Source organism: Miniopterus natalensis, chromosome 9 (assembly GCF_054644295.1).
Source record: "Miniopterus natalensis isolate mMinNat1 chromosome 9, mMinNat1.hap1, whole genome shotgun sequence".
Taxonomy (NCBI): Eukaryota; Metazoa; Chordata; class Mammalia; order Chiroptera; family Miniopteridae; genus Miniopterus; species Miniopterus natalensis.
The window spans coordinates 32,234,795-32,257,279 of NC_142089.1; the positions used below are offsets into that span (position 1 = coordinate 32,234,795).

Here is a 22,485-nt window from a genome sequence, read left to right on the forward strand (position 1 = left end):
TGCTTCAGAGCAGCCAGGGGTTTATAAAACCCTCTTGAGCACCCCTCACAGGACACATGAGCAAACTAAGGTCCAGAGTGGGGAGTATGGCTCCCCAGTGGGGGACATACAACAATTTGGCAGCAGGGCTTGTCTCAAACCAGGGCACCCAACTCCCAGGGTGAGGGTCTTCTGGCTTAAAGCTTGCCACTGGCTCCATTGCAGTCACCAGAGGGGGGGGGGCTGCCATCGCAGGAGCCAAGTCAGCTTGGAACAGGTGGGGCCTGGGGGTGGGAAACAGCAGTTGGGACACCCCACCTCCTCTCTAATCCTTCTCTCAGCAGGGGTGACCCAGCCTTCTGTCAGTCTGGAGCCAGACAGCAGGGCTAGGGGCTGTGAGGAGGGGGGTTGTTTCTGTCCCCACACTCGTACCCATGACACAGCACCTCTGTTCTCCCCACCCACCCACCCACCCACACGCCACCGCACCTATCAGACCCCCTCTCCCTACAGAGAAGCAGACAGAACAAGGGGCTGACTGGGTCAGAGAGTGGGGCCCAGAAAGGGGAGGGGATTTGCTCCCCAACAGACAGGAGGTTCATCAAGAAGCTCTGGATCTCACAGCCCCATATAGGCCTATCTTCCCTGAGTAGCTCTGGCCAATTTGAGCCTCGGTTTCCTCATCCATACAGTGGGAATGCTGTTAGCTGTCAGGCCCACCTTACAGGGTCAAATGAAATCACAGAAGGGGATGCCTTTTCTAATGTGGACAGTGCTCCACCAGCAACTTTAATAAGGGGTCAGGCAGTTCCACTTTAGGGCCTGAGAGCACTGGCTGGGGCTGCCAGAGAGGGCTAGGCTGGACAGCCATAGAACCATACTCAGGGCTGGATGGCCACAGGACCACACTCAGGGCCGACAGGGCAGAAGGCAACTCAGCCTCTCACCACCATAGCCCCTACCTCAGAGACCTACCCAGCATGGTCCAATGCTGGCCACAACCCTGGGCCTCCTCTTGGTTCTGCTTTCTCCCCAGCTCCAACTTCCATTGAGGGGCCACCAGGCTCTGGTAGGGAAGCACCAGCCACTACACCCAGTTGCCACCCCAGCTCAGGCCCTGGCCACCTCCCAAGGGGACTGCAGCCTGGACTCCACACCTCCACACTGGCCAGCCTGCTGAGACACTGGCCCCTCCTACCACTGGTGTTCTCCCTGGGATCGTGTCACTCTCCTTCTTAGAAACCTTCCACGGCTCCCGAATTTAGGTTTAAGTCCTTTGTGAGTCTAGTTCATAGCTCACCTGGATCTGCCCTTTTCAAACTCATCCTTTTACATCCTATTCTGGTGTCTGGGCACCCTACCCCCTCCCCTCCCTAACTGCCTTCTGCTCAGGCCTCAGCTCAAACGACAGCCCCTGGGGGCAGCTTTCCCAGATGGCCCCCAGGCCAGGCTGGCTGCTCCTTTGCCTGCCTCCATGGCACTGACCCCTCCAGGTAATCCATGCCTGCCTCCTCCACCAGACGGTGAGATCCGTGTCTGCATCCTTAGTCTGCAGTGCTCACCAGGGCTGGGTGACTAGGAGGTCACTGTGCCCTTAAGAGACCACACCTGGGCTAAGGGATACTCAACCAGTCTGGCCAGGTCTCATATGGTTTAGGTTCCAGCCTCAGACTCACCATCTATCAAATAGGGATCTAGGTCCCCAATCAGCAAATCCTCCCTAGTAGCAGGTTTTGAAAACCACAAAGACAAGGTGGTTTAACTCTTCCCAAGGCTCCCGAGTCCCAGACTTGCCCTGGCCAGCACAGAGAAGTCTTTCCGGTTGCAGCGACTTTCTGGCAGAAGGAATGTCAGCTCACCGGGCTACTGCTGCCTGCTTCCCGCTGGAGAGGAAGGCAGGAAATGGACAGTACTCGGCCCAGCTCTTAGGAACTGCCCAAGCTGCTGCACTGACATGTTCTCATTTACTGGCCTTTGACGCCCCTGCACCCCAAACAGCACCCCACTCCAACGCTCACAGTAGTACTCAAGATTCTCTGCGAGGCATCTAGTCTCTGCTTGGTTACGACCAGTGCCAAGAAGCTCACTACTCCATTGTTAAATTGGCAAGTGAAGAAATGTTTTCCCTATAAAGACTCAAATTGTTCTCCCTCTTCTTTTCTCTCAAGGATCTGAGATCCAAGGGCCACAGCCTCATAGAGGTAGGGATGAGTATCTTCTCCATGGAGAACTTAAGATACGTGTAGAGTCCTCAGAGCCCTCCTGAGGCCGCTTCTCTCTTAGAGAAAGTCTGGCTACTCCGGCAGGAGGTGAGGAGAGAAGTGTTCCCTATAAGCTCAATAGGAAAGGTCCAAGGTTGTGTGTGCATCTCTCTCCCCTTTATTTTCTGGATCATTTCTCTGATTCCTGGGCCATATGCATCATTTACTCCTCCTCTCCCGTAACTGAGAGGGTTCTCTGGAGGCAGACCTTAATGAAATGGGGGACATGTCACCCATACTGCCCCCCATCATAGCAGAAAATATGTTCAGAGCAGGATGGGCTGAGCTTTTGGCAAAAGGAGCTGGGTCCTCCAGGGCTGTCTTTTCTAGAGCAGGCACAGTCGTTAGCCCTATGACCTTGGCTGGGTCTCTGCAATGCCAGTGTCCTTCAATGTGTTCAGCACCCAGGCCCTTGCCTCCAGAGTCAACGGAGCCATTGCAGAGTAACTGTTCTGGAATGTAGACCTGGCCAAGGCATTATCCAAACCCAGGTACTTCAGTGGCTTCCCACTGCCCACCGGATAGAGCCTGCACTTTCCAACAGGATCCATCAACAAAAGCCAGCAACTTCTCCAGCTTCGTCTCCCACTGGACATCACCTCATTCTGAACACTGTCCCAGCCAGGACTGTGCTGCCTCCAGGAAGCCCTCCCTAATCTCTTGTCTGGGCAGGCAGATCTCTCACTTCCTGCTACAGAACATGGGTTTACCTGTCAGTCTCTCTGGTAGGCTGGGTGTTCATGTGGGCAGACTATGGTTAACTCGGTTCTGGACTAGAGCCAGTCCGTGTGCCTTCACATCAGAAGGCCAATGACCGTCACAAACTACAGTCCCACCTGCCTCTGGGCCTTCACTCCACATCTACAAATGAGAAGTCTGGGCGAGATTAGGGTTGGACTAGTTCATGACATGAACTACCATTTATGTGCCCATGTTTGTGGTAAAACTGGCCAGTCAGTATCTGTTAGGCTTGGACGCAGCTCCAGAATCATTCTCAACACAGTGTTCTAAGCACCACCACTAACCAATCACAGCTGGTGTTTGAATGGAAACATTGGCTACTTTTGAGAGAAGATGGCTATAGATTTCTTCTCCTTCCATTCTTTCTCTCCTTTTCCCTGGTCTCTCTTCTTCCTCTAGACTTGGAGATACTGTAGATATCTACACTTGGAGCACTAGGAGCAGGAACTAGGAAGCCTGGGTTTAGGCTCCCATTACAGCCAGGGCTGCTAACTTTGGGCAGGTAATCTTCCTGAGTCTCACTTTCCCAATCAGCCAGGCCTCCTCTGCAGAATGTGAGCAAAATGAAAGTAAAGCTGCATGTCTGAAAACACTACATAACTGAAAACAATTATTGGAATTTAAAACAAAACAAGAACAAAAACAGCCTGTACTCAATGCTCTGTTCTCCGTGACCCCTGCCCTCCCATAATTCCCCAGCTCTGGACCTAGAAATCCTCATTGGGCAGTGCCTCCCTTAGAACCACCTTAGGGTCAAGGAGTTGGGGACCCACCCAGACCAGTGGGCCTGGTTCAAAGCCAAGCTGAGCTTGCCAGATGTGCAGCCCAACTAACTTAAGCTGCATGAAAAAAAATGTCACTGCTTGATTATGTAAAATCCATCTGAATCCAAAGCAGAAAATCTAAGTTGGAAAGGCCCTTAGAGACTAGCTGGTCTACCCAGCTTCTTCTATGGGTGAGGAAACTGAGCCCAGAGATGGGGAGCAACTTGCCTAAAGTCACTCAGCAAGTGTGTGAGAGGAGGTGGGGCACTAAAACAAGCGTCCTCAGGCTCTAGTTCTCTATTCCCCTCCCCACTGTGGAACCCTAGCCCAGAACCTCCAAGCCTGGTCAGAATGGCAGATCTAGAGCTTTGGGCCTGGTTTGGCTCCACTCCTGGTAATGTGAGCAACACAAATAAACTCAGTTCAAACATTTCCTGGGGCTCTAGTGGACACCAGGTGCTGGGGATGCCAAGATTAAGGCAATCTTTTTAGAAGGAATTATAATGCCCTTGCTAAATTCTACCATGACCCTGAGAACCCCACAATATTCCTCAATAGTGACTATGGTTCGGTCCCAAACCACCTCCCTGCCAGCCCTCAACCTGCTGCTACCAGACACAATCTCATGCCACAGGGCCAGGCAGGCACTGTCCACCTCAGAAACCAAGTATCGAGTAAGAAAGAGTAGAGAGACAGAAGGCCAGACCTTCTGACCCCAGGAGCAGCCTCAGCCCAGGAGCCAGAGGCCCGAGGAAGGGAGTCCCATTTGTTGCTTCCTGAGGGGCCAGAGTCGGGGGTGGACAGCTGTGCCCTCCCACCCACTCTGGGAGCCCTGCTGGCTTCTAAATTTAGCACCAACGGCATGTGGAGTGCTGACCTGAAAACTGGGCTGGCCACTTTGGGGCAGGGTCTGGCCAAAGCTGGATCAACCAACCCAGGCTGGCTCCTCAGTGCAAAGACCCACCTACAGCAGAGCTGCCTGCCCAGGCTGCAGCCAAGCAGGGGAAGAAGTGCAATTGTTGGCAGCAGATAAAACCCTCGATACCATCTCTACTTCCCTTCTAATATCAGAGTGGCCGCCTGTAAGATGAGCGAGGGGCAGGGCTGGCAATCAATAGCTAATATTCCTGTTGTGAGCTGGCCTGCTCCGGAAATGGGAAGCCACTAACTCCTGCCAAAGTGATACCCTTTCCCCTTAGCAGTGACCCAGCCCGAGGGGTTCAGCATCAAGGCCAGGAAAGACCCTTTCCACCTTCATCTGACTGATGGGCAAATGATGCCCTGGGGAGTGGTAGAGTGTCAGCCAGGGTCACCCAGGAAGTAGAGGCCAGGGCACACAGCTACCTGCTGAGTGATTCAGCCAGCTCTTGATGGTTTAGCCTGACAGGGGATCAGAGAAAACCTCAAGTCAAGAGGGTCCAAAAGTCACCTTTTTGTGATGGTGGCTGGTGGCAGCTAAATAAGGACAGGAATCAGTCTGGACTTTCTGACCACACACTCCTGAACGTCACAGGGGAGGGCCCAAGAAGTATGTCTGGAATTAAGCCTTAACCATGGACAATTATACCAAAGCAGGAAGTAGGGAGCTGCCCACATATCAGGCAGACCTTGCCTTGCCCCAGACTCAGGCCAAAATAGAAGTTAATGGCCTATTTTAAAAAATACAGCTGGCTATTGTCCACCTCTTCCCACCATTTATACTGGGCACCCAAATGGCAGTGAGCAGCCTCAACAGGAATACACATAGGCAGGGCATGGTACCTGGGTGGACTTGGTCCACTAGATGGGAAGGGCACATCTGCGTTCTATCAAGGGCATCGTCAGAAAGTCCCCACAGATACAACACCCATGGGAAAGACTACCAGCTGAGTGTGGCGTGCCCTGGGTGTGGTGGCCAGAAGATGGCTGCTCCTTGGCATGGATGACCATCTCAGATAGTAGCCCCTTGGGTTTACCCTCTGGGAGAAAAGTAGAGCCCACCTGCTTCCTGTCTTTCTTGGACACATGGGTTTCCAAGGATTTGAATGTTTCGCTCTCTCTCTCTCTGAAGCCTGGGCCCTCTTCCCGATGCTTGAGGCCTTACCCCAAGCCAATCCCCAGGCAACGCCTGGACTGGTCCAACCTGGAGCCTACACACCAATTTCTGAGACTGTACCCACTTCCACCCCTGGGACAAGATCCCAGTTTGGGAAGCACGCTAGGAATGCATACATCATTTGTAGCCATCTAATGCCTTGAACCGCCATCCCTATGTCCCTCTCATTCGGGGCACCTTACTGCCACCTCAGTAGGCCACATGCTGTTCGGGTTTTCAGGGAACATCCATAGTTCACTGACTCCCTTGTGTGCGGTGAGCAGCATGTCCTAGCCCTTCTCTCCTGGGACTTAGACATCAATCATAATGTGAAATCTTGCAAAGCAGAAGTGTCTTCTAGGTCATCTTCATCTTTAACATCCCTACAAGGTATCCATCCTATTTTTGCTCAAATACTCCAGTGCCAGGGAGCCCTCTGCATCCTGTAGCCCACGTCTCACTGCTGGAATACATGGTGTGAAATTCTGGCTTCCACTGAGCACCATGTCCTTGGACTCTGCCTCACTGGTCACAGTTTAGAATTCTTGGGCTTCACAGAAAAATCTTTGCCTTCTTTTCCACACAACTGCTCCTTACACATTTTTACCTGGAAGTGCTAACCTTGCAAAAGGCTTGGGGAACTCAGGCAGATTCTCAAGCCCAGCAGTAGACAGGTTTGAAAGAATGGGATGCTACACTCAAGAGCTTTACCATAAAAGTTCCTTCCAGCCCTGCATGCCAACACCTTTCCAAGACGGCACTTCCCGGTCCCAATATGGCTTAAATAGAATGAGCCCCCCAGAGGCGATGGCGCAGACAGAGGAGGAGGTGCGGAGAGGGTGGCAGCTGCACCCAACCCTGACAACACGGAGAGGCCCTGAGAGCTCAAGAAGGTGTCTTTTGGAAAAGGCCAGGCTCTCAACCAATGTGGGATTGCTCCTGCCTTTGGCGGGGCAGAGTGCGGGCACAGATGCTCATGGGGCGCCGTCTGTGATCACACTCGGAAAAAATCAAGTGGTTAACCAGAGGGAAAGGATTCTGAGACCTGCCAGGATGGTGGGTTTTGTGTGTTTTCAGATTATGCCTAAGGTTTGTAGTTTGGACAGGCAAAGTAAACAATGACAACGACAGCAGCAACAAAACAGAAACAAAGAACAGTTTACTTGTTTAAGAAAAAGAAAGCCTTTGTTAAAAGACAGCTTCACGTGGACTTGGAAGCAGCCCCACCGCCGGCCTGACCAGGGGTGGCTGTGTCTGACTGCGAAGCGGGTGTGAAGAAAACAAACTCCAGCACATGCAGGAGGTGTCTGCTCTCCATCTCTTCTCTCCTCTCCTCCATTTTTGGAAGGGGTGGAGAAAGGGATGGGAAGGGAAGGGCTCCAATCAGCATAAAGCAACGGTATTTAGACCATGGCAAACTGAGCTACTACTTACTCCTCTCTTTCTCTCCCTCCCTCCCGCCTGCCAGAGACTGGCCTGGAGTGAAGGGAGCACAGGACCAACCCAGGGCCCAGCACGTACCTGAAAGAAACCCGGCGGGATGGGGCCTCCAGGCATCCCATCGTTGGGGGGAATGTTGCCAAGCACTGGGCTCGGGGCGGCTGCTGCACTCTGTGGAGACAAGAAGGCGAAGTGTTAGGCTGTACCCACAACGAGAGCCACAAAGTTCCCACCCCAGGTCCCCAGGCTCTCCTTGTCCACCTATATCGTCCACAGACCCTCCTCAATACCATCTTTCCAAGTGTCCCTTCCTAGGCAAGTGATGAACTCTGAGCCTCCATTTCCTCTTCTCTAAAATGGGGGAACAATGCCCACCACGCTGCATGCGCACTGCGGAGCGGCAGTGGGTGGCCAGAATGCAGTAGCTGCTACGAACGCAAGGAGGGCCTGCCTTACCCACTCAGCTGCTTTATCAGGACGGGAAAGTTCCTCTGGGCAGGTGAGGTGCTTCCTAAGTGTCTGTACCCTCTCTAAAAGGCTGGCATATGCTGCACAGAGCAGAAGACCAATAAATACCCAAGACTTAATGAACACACAGACAGCCCAGCTGGGAAATGTCCCTGGGGAGAATGAGGGGGGGCAGGTGTGTTGTTGGTCCTGCCAGGGTCCTGGGTGCTATAGGACAGGAAGTGGGCTACAGAATGTAGGAGGTGGGAGGGGAAGGGGTCATTACTTTTCCGTTTAAATGCTGCTAATTCCAGCATTTACCTGGTACATCTGCCTCAACAAATGCCTCCCAGGGGTGAGCAGACGTTGCTCGCCTCAGCCTGGCCTCCTTCCAGACAATCTGTGTCCCACCTGTTCCTGTGGTCAGCGTGTCTGTGCCTGGTCCTGTGCTCACACAGGCAGAAAGAGGCTGCTCAAGACTATGCAGGTCTGACGGCCCTGCCTGGGCACATGCCCTGCTCCTCCCCAGGATTCTGAAGTTCCCAGGTCCTCCTCCTGCAGGAAGCCCACTTGGGCCCTCAGTGGTCCCAAAACCCCACCAGGAAGAATTTGAAACTGAATCGCTAATCACCTCCCCAGGGGTCTGACTGGTTCTGAGAAACAAAAGTGAGCCACTCGGGGTCAGGAATGCCTCTTTCTCTCTTATAAATGCAGAGTGCCATCCCCACCTTGAAGAAGTCACTTCTTCCCTTTCCTCAGCCAGAAAATAGGAACCAGACAGAACTCCTGACTTCCAACTCTGATGGAAGAATGAAGCAGTGTGTGAATTCCACAAACACTGCACGTAGCAAACAAACAGATCCCCCGAGAAGCGATACACCTGGGTCCAAGCGTAGGTGCCTGTACCAGCAAGGGATGACCATGGGAAGTCAGATGACCTTTGTGTATGAGTTTCCTATAAAAAGTGGGGATGGCTGTTGCCCCGCTTGGTCTTCAGGACTGTAGAGGATTAATATTAATATATTACTAAACTGGGAAAGCTCAGTAATCTGAAAGAAAAGAGGACTCAGTATGGGCACGCAGTAGGTGTTTTAACAGGCTCTGGGTAAAGAGAATGGGGTGGGGTTGAGCTGGCTGCTCTGGCCCAACATTTTAAAATGATTCTGTCCACAAAAAAGCAACCCTCCCTTTCTGTCATTATGAGATTCTGACAAACATCCTGTAAGGCAGTGATTTTCAACCTTTTTCATCATGGCACACATGAACTAATTACTGAAATTCTGCAGCACACCAAAAATGCATTTTTTGCCTATCTGACCAAAAAAAGGGTATAATTTTGATTTATTCACACCAGACAGCCACTGGTTGTCATTTTTTAATTTGACAATCTAGGGAAAAGAGGTCAGTGCCCCTGACTAAATATCAGGTATTCCATGTTTTGAAAATTCTTGCAGCACACCAGTTGAAAATCACTGCCCTAGTGTATCAAAGTAGGTTTACAATTATGGATATGGGAAACACAGAGTTTATTCTTATATTATTATTTATTTACTGTTGTATTATTTGTCTTACCATTATCATTATTGTTATTTCGTGTCCTTATTTATGATTTATCTTTTAGTTAATGGTGGCTAGTAATTTAACCAACCACCAATGAAAGTGGCTACCTGCTTTTGCCCATCCCTGTATACACAAATTTAAAGGAGAACTGACATCTTTCCAAAACAGAGGCACCCTCCGGGGACACGCATGGTCTTTTACCAATTAGTCATGTCTTTTTGTTCAAGTCCACCAGTCAAGCAGGGTGGGTGGATGAACGATGACAATGATTAGAAGGTGGGTGGGAAACCTAAACCCTCTTCTGTGGAACTGACTTGTTCTTGGGTCGAGGATGGGAAAGGTGGAGCTCCTGCTGTGGTGTGCTGAAGATCTAGTGGAGGCCCAGCCTGGGTAGTGTGGATGGTGGGAGCCATCTGGCCTGAGGCTCAGAAAAGGCTGGGTGCTTTCACACCATCTCTCCCTGAGCCCTCAAGGTGATCTTCTGAGGTAGAAACAAGCACCCCCACTTTACAAGGAAACAAACATCTGTGCGGAGAACAGCCTCAAGACAACCCTTTTCCTGTGACTTCTTTGGAGAGTCCAGACCTACTCTTCCTCAGCCTTCAGCCCGGAAACAACGTTTTGTGTATAAAGGTCTAGAAAGCTTCACTAATTAAATTCTTTAAATTAGCACATGTCATTTAGTATAAAACACTTCCCTATTTCAGAGCACAGCAAAGTAAAAAGAAAATTAGTTGCTGAATTTTGTTAAATAATGTCATGAGCACTTACCTGCCCCCACCCCACCCCAGTTAAGTGGTCAAAGAAAACATATTTTTTAAAATTTTGAAAGTATGTTTATTAAAGCTGGGGAGAGTGAAAAAAGGAAGAGCTTAGGACAGAAGATGCAATAGGAGAGAGCCTAGGCAGGGCTGCTTTGGCACACTGAGAAATAAAAGTCAAAGTGACAGAAGTGAGCCAAGGCAGGGCTGCTGGGTAGTCAGAGAAAAGGGGACCCTAGAGATAGACACATTCAGGGGTTAGCCTGGACGAGCTGCTGCTGCCCACTGCTCCCCTGGCTGCAAGTCTCTAGGGTCCCTTAGAGTTTAGGAGATACATGCCTATGGGGGAACAGGGTGAAGGGAAAGGTGTGGGTGTGCTCCCAGGAGGGAGAGCAAGTCAAAAACATTTTTTTTCTTACTGAAACTATTATTAATATAGATGTATCGTTATTTAACCAATTTAATTAATAGGCATTTCATCAGTGTTTGCTAATCTGTTAATTATAAACTAGTATCTATGGAATCTGACTTATCTCGTGGATCACTTCCTTTTGAAATGGTTTATGTTGGCCACCTGCAGATCTACTTTTATGGTAAAACATTCATGCCCTTTGCTATTTGGGTATGTGATATTTTTCCTTAGTGATACAGAAGAGCTCTTTACATATTATGAATATAACATGAAGATATCTTGTAATTTTTTTTAGAAACTCTTCTAAATGAAAACTTGACCCTGGGAGCATGGCTTACCCCCTCACTCCAAGATCTCATTTTCTACTAACTCAGGAAGGAGTCAATGGTTTCAGGAACCGGGGGTGGGTGGCTGGTCCGCGGTCCTCTGAATGTCAGGGCTGGGTGACCATGGTTCTAGTAAATGGATCGTGTCATTCTCTGACATCTGGGTGGAGCAAGGACTTCTGTTGCCCTTCAGTAAAAGGAAGGCACGTTAGCCATGACTAAGGTGGCAGGGAGCTGAGGAGATGACTTGTGTCACTTCAAGCCTCCTCCAGCAGCAACGGTAAGTAGTGTGCGGTGCTTAAATCTGTCCTGAATTATGACAGCTATTGCTGTTCTTTGATTACAAAGTGAAAAATGTGTGAATAAACAGAAAACTTCCTGAAGGGCAGAAAATCATGAAGAAAAAATGAAAAGTGGCCATCGGTGTCATAGGGTGCTAAGGAGTTAAGGAGTCACTGTTTCTCACAAAATCCAATCCAAGGGACCCCTCCCAACACATCTATCCACATGGCACTGCCCCTACCCCCACACTTCAATAGCAAGGGCTGGTTACCCATCTCAATGTGAGGCATACAGCAGGTGTTCAATAAATGATCATGACTTTTATTATTCAGAGACCTGAGCAAACCTGGCTGTCTGGGGCCAGGCCTTTCCAGATTGCTAGGAACTGGCCTCTCCCTGTGGTTTCTAACTCTGAGTTAAGAGTTCCATTAAGGCACTCAGCAAAGTGTCTCATGTGAGTTTTCTCTAAAAAACACAAAACCTTAACTGAACTCCCCCCTCCCCCCGAGGTTCACTGAGGCCTACAGCAGGCCAGGGCTGCAGTAGGTGCACAGGACAGAAGACCCCCCCTCCCTCACTGGAGCAGGAGCTGAAAGAGTGCTGAACTCAGAAGCCATTCATGCCCCCTCCACCAATGGGCTCAGTCCTAGCCGGGATGCCATGGACAAGTCCTTTCTCACTCTGGGCCTCAGTTTCCTCACATGTCCAATGGAGGAGTCAGAAAAGTTGACTTCAAGGGCCCTTCTACCAAGCTGTTCTCCCCAGCCCAGTCCACAGACCCAGGGGGCAGGGGCTCAAAACAGCAGCTCCTGCGTAAACAGGACGACCATCTTCCTTCCAGAGTACCCCGCATGTAAACTCTCCTCTGTGCGTTACAGAACACTCAGAGATCAAAGATTAAAAGCCACCCACAAACCTATGCGTCGTTGGGGCCTGCAGATAGCAGCCAATGACATCTGGGCTGCCCCTGCCCCAGGGCCTCCTTACCAACATATATCCACATATGCGTACATACATGGACTAAAAAAGGCAGGATCAATCAGGCATGCAGTTTGGTAACTCATGCATTTTTACAAAACTAACTTAAAATTCTTTCTAAATAGAAAACAGGCCTTGCAGGGTGGAGTGGCCCACTCCAGTCAGCTGCTTCTTCTAAGCCTCCTGGGTAGAGTCAACTGGAAAAGTCCAAGGTGCCTTCAGACAACTGCCTGAAGCTCTGAAAGTATTTCAGTCTTGTTCACAGCCAGGGGGACTCCCAAGGAGGGCTGATCCCACAACTTTCTCCCTAAAGAGGGTTTCTTTATGATCCCAGGGTGGCTCCACAACCACTGGGGACCTCCTTCATGTGCTCCAAACACACACCAGCTGGTTACAGGTGCCACACCAACTGTGGGCATCCCTCGCTATCCAAACCTGGTTTTCAATAGTGAGGGGATACCTGAAGACAACCGCCCCCCCACCCCCCCTGCTGGAGAAGCAGAGTCAAACCTGTGGCCTAAGAATCTGAGAGACAGTGAGAAGCCTGGAAAGCTGTGCTAGGGGATCTGGACTTTCTGCTCTAAGCAACAGGGAAGGATTCTGAGCAGAAGAATGGTCTCTGAGAACCCGGTACCAAGCATCCCAATGCATCCCTGACAAACCTTCCCATATCCAGAGAACCCAGGGCCCCAAGAACGAACAGACTTGGTGAGCCCCGGTGTGATAACAGCCCCTTCCTCACTCCATGAAAGAATCCCCTGTAGAGAAACCAAGAGACAGGCTCCCAGCAGCCTCCCATCTAGTATCATAGTAGCCCGATAGGCGACAAGCATTTGTGCATGCGCCAAGAAGTGAGTGTCCGGGGGATGTTCCCTATAAGGTACTACCTTCCAGCCTCACCTCGAGAACCCCAGTTATCCTCAGTTGCAAACTGGAATAAGATCCCCCCACCCATTTTTACTTTGTCTTAAAAATGGTTCTATGCACGTGAAGCGCCTGGAAAGCTGAATAACCACAAATGCTCAGAGTGAACCTCGGGACTCCTGCCAGGTCGGCCAACCCCTCCTGACTGATTTACAAGGCTACAAAATGGAACTTTGTTCGGCAAATCCCCTCCCTCCTCGCCCCACCCCAATACTCAGGCCTCAGCGTGCAGCAGCATGGGGCCCACATGCGAAACCACCAAGTGCACCTTCCCTAGGCCACGTGGCCAAGCACCCTGGACCTGGGGTACGCAGGTTGGCTGTGTGCCCATGGAGGTCACATAGGGGAGTGAGGACACCCTGCACTGACCACAGGAGGAGGACAAGTGAGAGATGGTGGCCTCTGAGTGATGCTGTATCCAGGGGAGGGAGAGACAAGTGCACTGGTGTCATCCATTCTGTACATAATACTGGAGGGACCTGGGTCCCTCTGGATCAAGTTTCCTAGAGGGAATCTTAGCAGCATGGACAAACCAAAGATTTCGCTGAGGGAATGGCATCACCCAGATGGAAAGGCAAGACCGAGAGAGAGGTCAAATGAAGGAAAGGTGCAGGGCAAAACTTCTGGGTTTTATGCACAGACCACAGAAGAAGAGACTTCGTTTTGAAGAACAGGGGCTCTAATTCTGTAGCGTGGAAAAGACAGAGCTGTTGCTACGTGAAGAAACAGAACCAGCTGGTGTTAAAAATAGGTTCAGATGACACACAGGAGTGAGTGACACAGGATCTCTGCCTCCAAATAGCTAGGGGGCCATCACGTGGAAGGAGGACACGCTCTCCCAGAGCCAAGGGCCAGTCTGGGTCCAGCAGCAGACACTGGCCCACCAGAAGCTGCTCCAGATCAGAGCAGTAGAGTGAGCAGCCTGGGGAAGTGGTGGGTTAGCTATGTTAACAAAATATGTGGGCTTGATCTCCACTCTGCTGCATCAGCCTCAGTTTCCTCTCTACTAAAGGGGAGAGCCACAATACCTAGTGCCTGTGTCTCCTGGATTACATGAGAAGAGCCTTGCACTGAGTGAGGGTCAGGGTATCACTCCAGCTGGAACCCACTTACCCTGTGACGTGGACAAATCTTCCTGCCCCTGGGCCTCTGCTCAGCCCTAAACCAGGCAGCTGAGATCCTGCTATTCCAAGGAAACAGTGGGCATCACACTGAGCTCTTAGCCAAACCACCAGAAAAATCTGGGCCACCTATAGGTGAGAAAAGCCCCAACCTGCAACAGCCAGGCCATCAGGCCCAAGTGAGGGCTGTCCTGACACCAGCGTTTCTTCCCAAAAGTCCCATCTCACTTCTGTCTCCTGGGGTGAAGGGTGAATGCAGGTACACAGAGGGAATGCAAAGAGAAGCAACTGATCCAGAGATTGGGAGAGAGGGAAGAAAGTACTTACTCCTCAATATCCCTCAGAAGATGTCACTTCTGTTTACTGGTCAGGAGACTGAGGCACAGAGAAGTGCATTATCCTAAGTGACTCACTTTAGTCTTTCTGTCCCTCCAACCCCAACCTTGGGTTCAAGAAATCCATATAACGGTGTCCCCCCTGCCCCCAACCCTACAGTTCCCAAGAGTTCTGTGTGCTTTTTGACACTATGAAAAGAAATAATGCACAGGTCAATGCAAACATAAGGTAAGCACAGTGCACCCTCTGCATATAGCACCATCTAGATCTTGCTCTTCCCAGAGTAGACTGACCTCCTCCTAACTCTGGTCCTTTGGGCAAATATTTCACCGAGTTGGCCTTCACTAAGGAAAGGGTGGTGTGGTGGTGGTGGTGGTGAGGTGGTGGTGGTGGTTGTGTGTGTGTGTGTAGGAATGCAAGATACCGCTGAGAAGTCTGTTGGATCCAACCGGTAAATTACCCTGGGAAGGGGAGGAGAAACACGGTCGGTGGGAGCTTACACCGGTTATGAGTGCTTTACACACGTTGGATGCATTCAGCAAACACTGGCTCCTGGGGCTGCCCAAGATGCGCCGTGCCCGCCAGGACAGGGGATGATAAGAGGCAGGGCTCTGCCCTCAAGGTCTAGAGGGTGAAATATGTTTCAGTGACAGAGAACTGAGGGACACGGAAAGGTACTCTGGGAGGGCGCTGCGAGGCGGGGATTAGGGGGATCAGGGAGGCTTTATGGAAGAGGTGGCACTCAAGCCAAGGCCTTAAAGGATGGCAGGACTCGAAGATGTGGGAGGTGATACGGAGGGAGAGATTACTGCTGTCATCTTAACCCTCCCTGAAAATCAGGCCTCTGACAGCTTCTCCTTCAGAGCACAAATCCCACCTCTGGCTTACAGGGCAGGTTCTGGGCTTACTCATTTTCCCTCCCCTAACAAGAGAGGGCCCTTCCAAAGAAAGAGCCGCCCACCCAGTCTGAGAAGGCTGCTACTGCTGACCCAGCTAGGCCAGCTCACCTTAGTGGGGCTTACACAGTTTCTATCCCCAATCAATCCACATAATAATCTGGCAGGGACTACAGATGAGAAAACGGAGGTTCCGAGATGTCAGGGGACTTGTCCAAGGTCATAAGGCTTGGAATAGGCAGTACTGGAAGTCAGGCCCAGATCTGCTAAAACCAGAGCCTGGCTCTTGGCTGTGCCTGGGCTTCTCTGGTCTACATATTGAAACTGACACTTAAAGGCGGCTACCGGGATAGAGGTGTAGATTCGAGGCCCAGACCTGTGCTCCAGGAGCTGGGGTTCTCGGACACCTCACTTTACCAGAGTCCTTCATTGTCATCTGTAGAGGAGGGGAGCCCTCTTCCCTCTGCGGGGGTGTGGGGAACTTAACTATGACTCTCAGGTAAGGGGCGCCGGAGCTACTGGGGCTCAGGCGTGATCGGTGCTCAGCCAACAGAAAACTCTGAGCCAAGAACACAGCACCAGACAGGTGACTCCATGAACACAAAGGAGGGCGGGAATAGAAGGGGCAGGGCTGCTGGAAGGCACTGTCCCCTACTCGACAGAAGCTACTCTTGAGGAGTGGCCTCTTTCTACCCCAAGTTAGAAGAATACCACTTCTTTCTTTTCTTTTTAAATTGTTGACACTATTACAGATATCCCCCATTTTCCACCCCTTTGCCCACCTCCACCCTCACTCCTGGGAAAATACCATTTCATTTTTAAGAAATGAAAAAAAGGCACATTCCAATCAGAACATTTCCAAAAGAAAGAGGAACTAGCCTCCCTGTGCTGAGAAGGCCATGGTCACCATCCCCTGGGCCCTGCCCAGCCATCCCAGGAAGCATCCGGCTTCTTCTGGGAATTGGATCAAAGGGCACCGTTTGTGTAAGAGGTGGAGTCCCGTGTAATTAATATCTGGTTATACCCTGGATGCCAGCCAGGGCGCCCTCCTCCGTGCGCAAACACCTCCCCAGCTGGGCTACATGGCACAGGGCGCCGGTCCTAGGCATGTACACGCAAGACAAGGGAGATTAAGGGCTGGAAGTGCCCCCCGCAAATGAACAGTGCAGAGTGGATCAACAGCACGCTATTTGTACAACGCTGGTTTCCTTCTTAAAGAGAGATGAGCTTCAGGCTCTGGTTTACACCATTAGCAAAACACACACACACCCCACTATCTTAAAGGTGCTACTTACAACGGCAAACATGTCATAGTAGGCCAGTGACAGCTCCTTAACAAGAACACTGGCAGCTGCTCCTAGAAAGTGGAAAATTCCCTGGCGTGGACCAGCACACACGCTCAGTTCCAATGACAACTTAATCCTGCCAGGACTGAGGTGTGCAGAGAACAAAAAAAATGCCTGCTTCTAGAAACTTTTTTTCCCTAAGTCTAAAAGAAATGGTTAAAGACATGGCCCTTAGAACATCTTTCAAGAATGGGAGTCCACATTTTGCTCAGCTGGCATCCAAGCTAGTGAGGACAGAGTCACTTTCCCTCAGCTCATCCTCTGCAGTGCAGGGCAGATGTGCGTGGTCTGAAAAGTTCACTAGAGTCTCCTGATATCACAGCAGGGACATTGACACTTGGCCAGGGAGGAGTGCGTAGACAAAGGGGACGGGAATCCCAATCCCAGAGCTCTCTTGATGGGCCAGGAAGCCGCTAGCAGCCTACTGCCATGGTTTGCAGGGTCAGGCGCACAGACTCAGAGCTGAGCAGATGCCACCTAAGCCTTTAAAGCATGCACTAATTGAGCTAATTTAGCTAACAGTCTCTGTTTTGTCCCCCACCCCAGTCAACCAGCATCCTTTGGTACTGCTGGAGAGATGCAAGCTGTTGGCTTTAGTGTTATTTGTCAGCCATTAAACGATTCATCGGAGTCATTAATTGATTTATTACTGCTGCCTGCTCAGAGGGTTTAGCAAATAAAGAATGATGTAGGTCACAATGCAAAGGAAATTGGACCAAACAACGCCACAAGAAGCTGGGCACTTAGAGTCTGCTGCTGTCCACTCGGAGAGCCCTCCATACCCAGCCATCAGATGGGGACAGTGCAGCTACTCTACTGTCTGAAATCCGGGTGCCAGCCTGGCGCCAGTCTCCACTCGAGGCGCCAGTGTTGCCAAAGATGTAGAAGGCAGAGAACCTTGTTTGGAGGCCTCTGGCAGCCAGCTCCCAGGCACCTGCCAGGCCTGGTCACCAGCAACTAAGTAGGTATGAGGGAGAGAAAAACTTACATGGGAGAGAGAAATCTCACCCGTCCATCAGGTGGGTGCTGGGTTGCAATGGCTAAGACTCCACGGCACCAGGGCAGTCAGAGAAAGTCCCTCCCCCCCTCACCAATGAGGGCTCTACTCCTCTGGAGGTGATATGCTCTGGTCACTGCCCCGCTCTCTCCCTGCACTGCCCACAGGAGTAATAGGACAAACAACAGCTGATAGTAACAGGTGCCTCCTAGGGCCTGGCCCTTTAGTATTCATCTCTGATCCTCTCAACAGTCCTAGGGTGTAGGTGGCATTATCACTCCTATGTTAGAGAAAAGAGAACTGAAGCTCCGGGAGCTGGCCTGCCCACAGTTACAATCAGGCCAGGAAGTGGCAGTCCTGGGATTTGAACCTAGGCCTACCTGACTGCAAAGTCCATATTTCTTCCCCTCTACCAAACTCTGTAGCTGACACAAAAGGGTGCTACAGCTCGACCTCAAGAAAAACCAGCAGGTGAACTTAAGAGCAGGTCAGCCTCCTCCTCCTCGGAGCCCCCGGTGCCTCATTTATAAAATGACAGGGTTAAGGTGGGTGGGCCATGAAACTACATGGAGTGAGACTGCACAACTCAGTCCTTTCTACCTAAGTCCCCAGCTGCGCTGGCCCACTGAGATGCTGATGGGCTGGCTGTGCAGTCAACACAATCACGTTTTCTCATGCCCCTTTCCTCCAGTGAAGGCTCTTTGTGCTGGGAGCGAGCCCTTGCAAGGTTTCCCCTGCTGCCCTACCTGCCCTGAACCCCTGCCAAAAGACAGTAGGTCCAAGAAGCCTTCCAGGATTAGGCCAGGCACCCAGTAGGTGCACAATGAAGCTTTGCTGCACTGGATCAGGCCAGAGAGAAGTAACTCTCAGGACCCCCTGCTCCCTGGGTTCTGAGCAAACATAAGGGAATGGTGTTGACGGCAGAGGGAGGGGACCTAGAATGGTCATTTTACAGAAATGTGAACACTTCCAACAAGAGAATTAACTGGTCATGGACTGTGTGTGTGTGTGTGTGTGTGTGTGTGTGTGTACACACACACACGTGCACGTTATCTGTCTGTCTCTTAGGCAGGAAAGGTAATAGCTCTGGTACTTAGTGTCCGTAAGGAACCAAACACAGCTGGTCTAGTTGACTCAAATTATGTGATCACAGGTATCACCCTGTGAAAGACAAATCACACCCTCAACCTGCCCAGTGGCACCTACAACAGAGCCTAATACAGAGGGGCTGAAGAAATTACCCAAGTGTACACCAGAACCGGTCTGCTTCAGGGCTTGATACAGCCCATTCCTGCAGAGCTCCTCATCAAGAGGCCCACAGATATTTGTTGGGTGTCTGCCAGTCACACAAGGCAGGACTTTCTTGTTAGAATCCTCCAAGAATGGGACCGGAGCATCCTAGATCACATATATTCTTTAGGATCCTGATGAGAAACCAGCTAAAGGGGTGGGGCCAGGAGCCAGACCTGAAAGGACCAGAAATGACGTGACTGATCAAAGGCTTCTGAGGGGGCAGGGCAGTTCATCTACTAAGAATCTGACTGAAACTTGGTTTCTGAGACAGATAAGGATTCTCACAGAGGTGGTTCACTCCTATCCCCCATCAATTCATATGGTATTGGAAGCACAAAGGAAGCTTTACAAAGACCTTCATCGGGGTCTTACAAATTAGATTCTTTAAGTGCCATTAGAAAAAAAAAAGAAAAAAAAGACCTATTATTACTTACATATATTTAGTACCCTTAGCTAACTTACAAAGGCCTTTTTATTCACCCATGTTTACTTAATGAATATGCCCCAGCCACCCTCTGAAACTCTCTCCTCCACTCTTCCCCTGGGTGATAACTTCGTCCTTTATGTGTTCCTCATCACAGCACTTGTCACATCTGACTGTTAATTCCTTATTAAATTAGCCAGCTGTCTTTCCAGGGACAGGGCAGGAACGGTGTGCACAGCACAGAGAAGGTGCTGGCTCAGTAAATATTTTTTGGATGAATCAAGTCCTTGCAAAAATCCTGCTTTTCAAGAATAGTCGCCATGTCTGCAAGGTCAAATTCTAAGACTAGCTAATAACTCAGGCAACTACTAACTTACCATTTGGCTACATCCATACAACGACTCCCTCCCTTCTAAACACCACTGCATGCACACACTCTTCTGCACACATACCTCCATGCCCACACGTCTCAGGACACAATGTTCCTTCTTCCTGTAAAACCCACACTTTGGGAATTCAGAAAACCTGGGTGCTGGTGCTGATCAGCCTTTGCTGGCAAATGAGTTGGCCAGGCCGCTTCTCCCCGAGCCGCCGGCCACTTCAGTAAAACGGGATCACTGTTATGCCTCCTCTCCCAAGACAGCGATGAAGACTACGGAAGCTAATGCTCAGCAAAGCTTCAAATTTGTAGTTCCAAAGAAGGACAAGGGCAATGAGAGGGAGTGGGGTGGCCGAAACGAGCTAAACTTCCCACTGTCATTCCCACTTCGGAAGGAAGTCAGGACGGCCCAGTGGGCTGGGTACAGTGAGGGGATCAAAGTGGCCTTTATGAGTTGCTGAGATCTAGCTGCCTCTCCCAGCCTCAGCTGAGCCTCCTTTCCGCCCCCAAAGCAAAGCCTCTGTTTATTTTCAGACAGGTTGGATGCCCTGGTTCTCGGCCTCTCTGAAGAGAGACGGTTGCTCCACTAGCCCAAAGAGCCACTTTTTCTACAGGCCTCTTTAAAGGTGCTGAGAGAACCTGCTTACTACCTTCGGGGCTTGGGAACAGGCAGAGGTGGGAGGGGACCACTCCTGGACCTGGGTGGAAGCCGACAAGGACAACAAGACAGAGGTCCCACTACAAGGAGTCTTTTTCTGTGTAGCAGAAAATGTGCCCCATAGACAGAGGAATCCTATGCCAATCACAGAGAGACCCTCCAAAAACCACAGATTTATAGGAGACGTAGTTCTTGGGATCATAAGCAAGACACAGGACAAGCCCTGAGCTCACTCAGGAGGAATGTGTCCTCCTCCTCCCCGCTGCTTCAATCCCTCCCTTCACATAAAATGAGAACTTGAAAGGCGGAGAGAGGAGAGGGCAAGAGGCCGAGAGAAAGGGAGGGCAGAGATCAGGCTTTCTGAGCCCCGGGACCTCTGGCGGCACACCCCTGCTCTGCCCGCTCCCTGTGCTTACATGTCCTGGAATAGCTTCAGCTCCTCACCAACCAGCTCCTGGGGGACACTGTGCTACTTTTATTTTCTCTGCTCGATAAGCTCCCCCATTACCTTCCATTTATCTATCTACAGAACTCCTAGTCATCCATCAATGCCCAGCTTGAATGTCCCTGCTTCCCAGCCCAGAGCAAGCACTAAAGACCCTGAGTAGGTTCATGAGCAAGAACTCACTATTAGAAGATACCTATTCCTACCTGTAACCATCTCACAAGGCACCCAATGGAACATTCAATACCAACAAACTCTTAACCAAATGAGGGCTGCCATGGTTGTAGACAGAGCACTGAACCAAGAGCAAGAGCTTCAGATCCCCAGCTAATTCAGAGAAGGAGGCAATTCACCCCAACTCAAGATGACCCCCTCCGCAATATAAGACAAACCCTCTACTGGGGTTGGCACGAAAGTTAAAACAAAAAAGGAGCTAATGGAAGGACTATCATTCCCTCTCAGCCTCTCTCTTCTTCCCATTCCAACCTCTCTCTTTTCTTGGGCCTCCAGCTTCAGCCACAGGGAGCACTTGCTGGTCCCCAGCCTTTGCAACATGCCATCCCCCACACCCGGAATGCCCACCCCTCCTTGCCGGTTTTTGCCATTCCAATCCATTCGTCCATCCCTCAGGCCACCCTGGGCACTGGGCAGGATGATTTCTTCATCTTCCAAGTTCACATGAAACTCTACCTGTGACTCTTCCAGAATTTCCTACTTGGCCTTATTATATGGAAAAAGGGTATCTCCCTATAGGACTGTTGGTTCCAAAAAGTAGAATCCAAATATTTACTATGTCTAATAATCAATAACCACTGACAATGGGTGGACTGTGAAGAGCTTTTGGGACAAAGCTAGGCGTGGCTCTTCTGGGAAATGTCTTCCTTACTTTTCCCTTTTGTAAAGATGTAACTTTAAAGAAGGGAACATACTTTCATAAACCTAAATGTTAAGGGGGCAAAGAGGGGCCTTACCTTCCAAAGATCTCCATGCTTCTCTCCTCACACAATCACTGAAGGATAGAAACATAAGAACCTTGGAAAAAACCTGAATTTGAATCTTGGTTCTGTTCTTAGCTTGAAATGTGTAAGTCACATAGAGGTGGAAGGACCATCCTGATGGATGAGCAAGTTCCCCCCTCTACTGCAAATCCAGTCTACAGAAGTCTGTTTTTCTTCTATTTTTATCTAATCCATTTGAGGCTATGGCCTGAGTCTTCTCCACTGAAGAAAGAAGTTTTTAATTAAATCTGTGTTGTCCACAGGCCTTTAGATTTTGAAACGAGAACCTGAGAATAGGAAGGAGTCCCAAAGTCCTTCTGTTACAGGCTCGGCCTCCAGCTCACAGACCTGGCCATGGACAGGAAAGATCTGGGCCTTGGTGGTCTCATCTAGAATATTGGAATAAAAAGCCCTGCTTCACAGAGTTTGTGAAAATGAGGTTTCTGCTCCCTCCTCTAGACCAGTGTGTCTGGCCTATGTCCATCAGGTGCTCAATAAATACTTGTTGAATGGACATCCTTCTAAACCCTCCTCTCTGCCTTTTCTCCACTCTATGGGGACAAGCCAGACAGTGCTCACCTGCAGAGCCTTGGAGCATTCCCATCCCTGTGTCCCAGGAATGAAAATAAGCCACCACTCTAGT

General features: G+C 50.4%; 1 protein-coding gene across 4 annotated transcripts in view; it reads right to left on the bottom strand.

Moving 5' to 3' along the window:
- SSBP3 (single stranded DNA binding protein 3) overlaps nucleotides 1-22,485 on the bottom strand; it is a 152,849-nt gene that overhangs the window by 34,326 nt on the left and 96,038 nt on the right. For all 4 annotated transcript variants that reach the window (XM_087820455.1, XM_087820454.1, XM_087820453.1 and 1 more), the window contains exon 5: nucleotides 7,341-7,430. In XM_087820455.1, coding sequence (XP_087676581.1) covers nucleotides 7,341-7,430 — 90 coding nt within the window. The remainder of the gene's footprint in view (nucleotides 1-7,340; nucleotides 7,431-22,485) is intronic.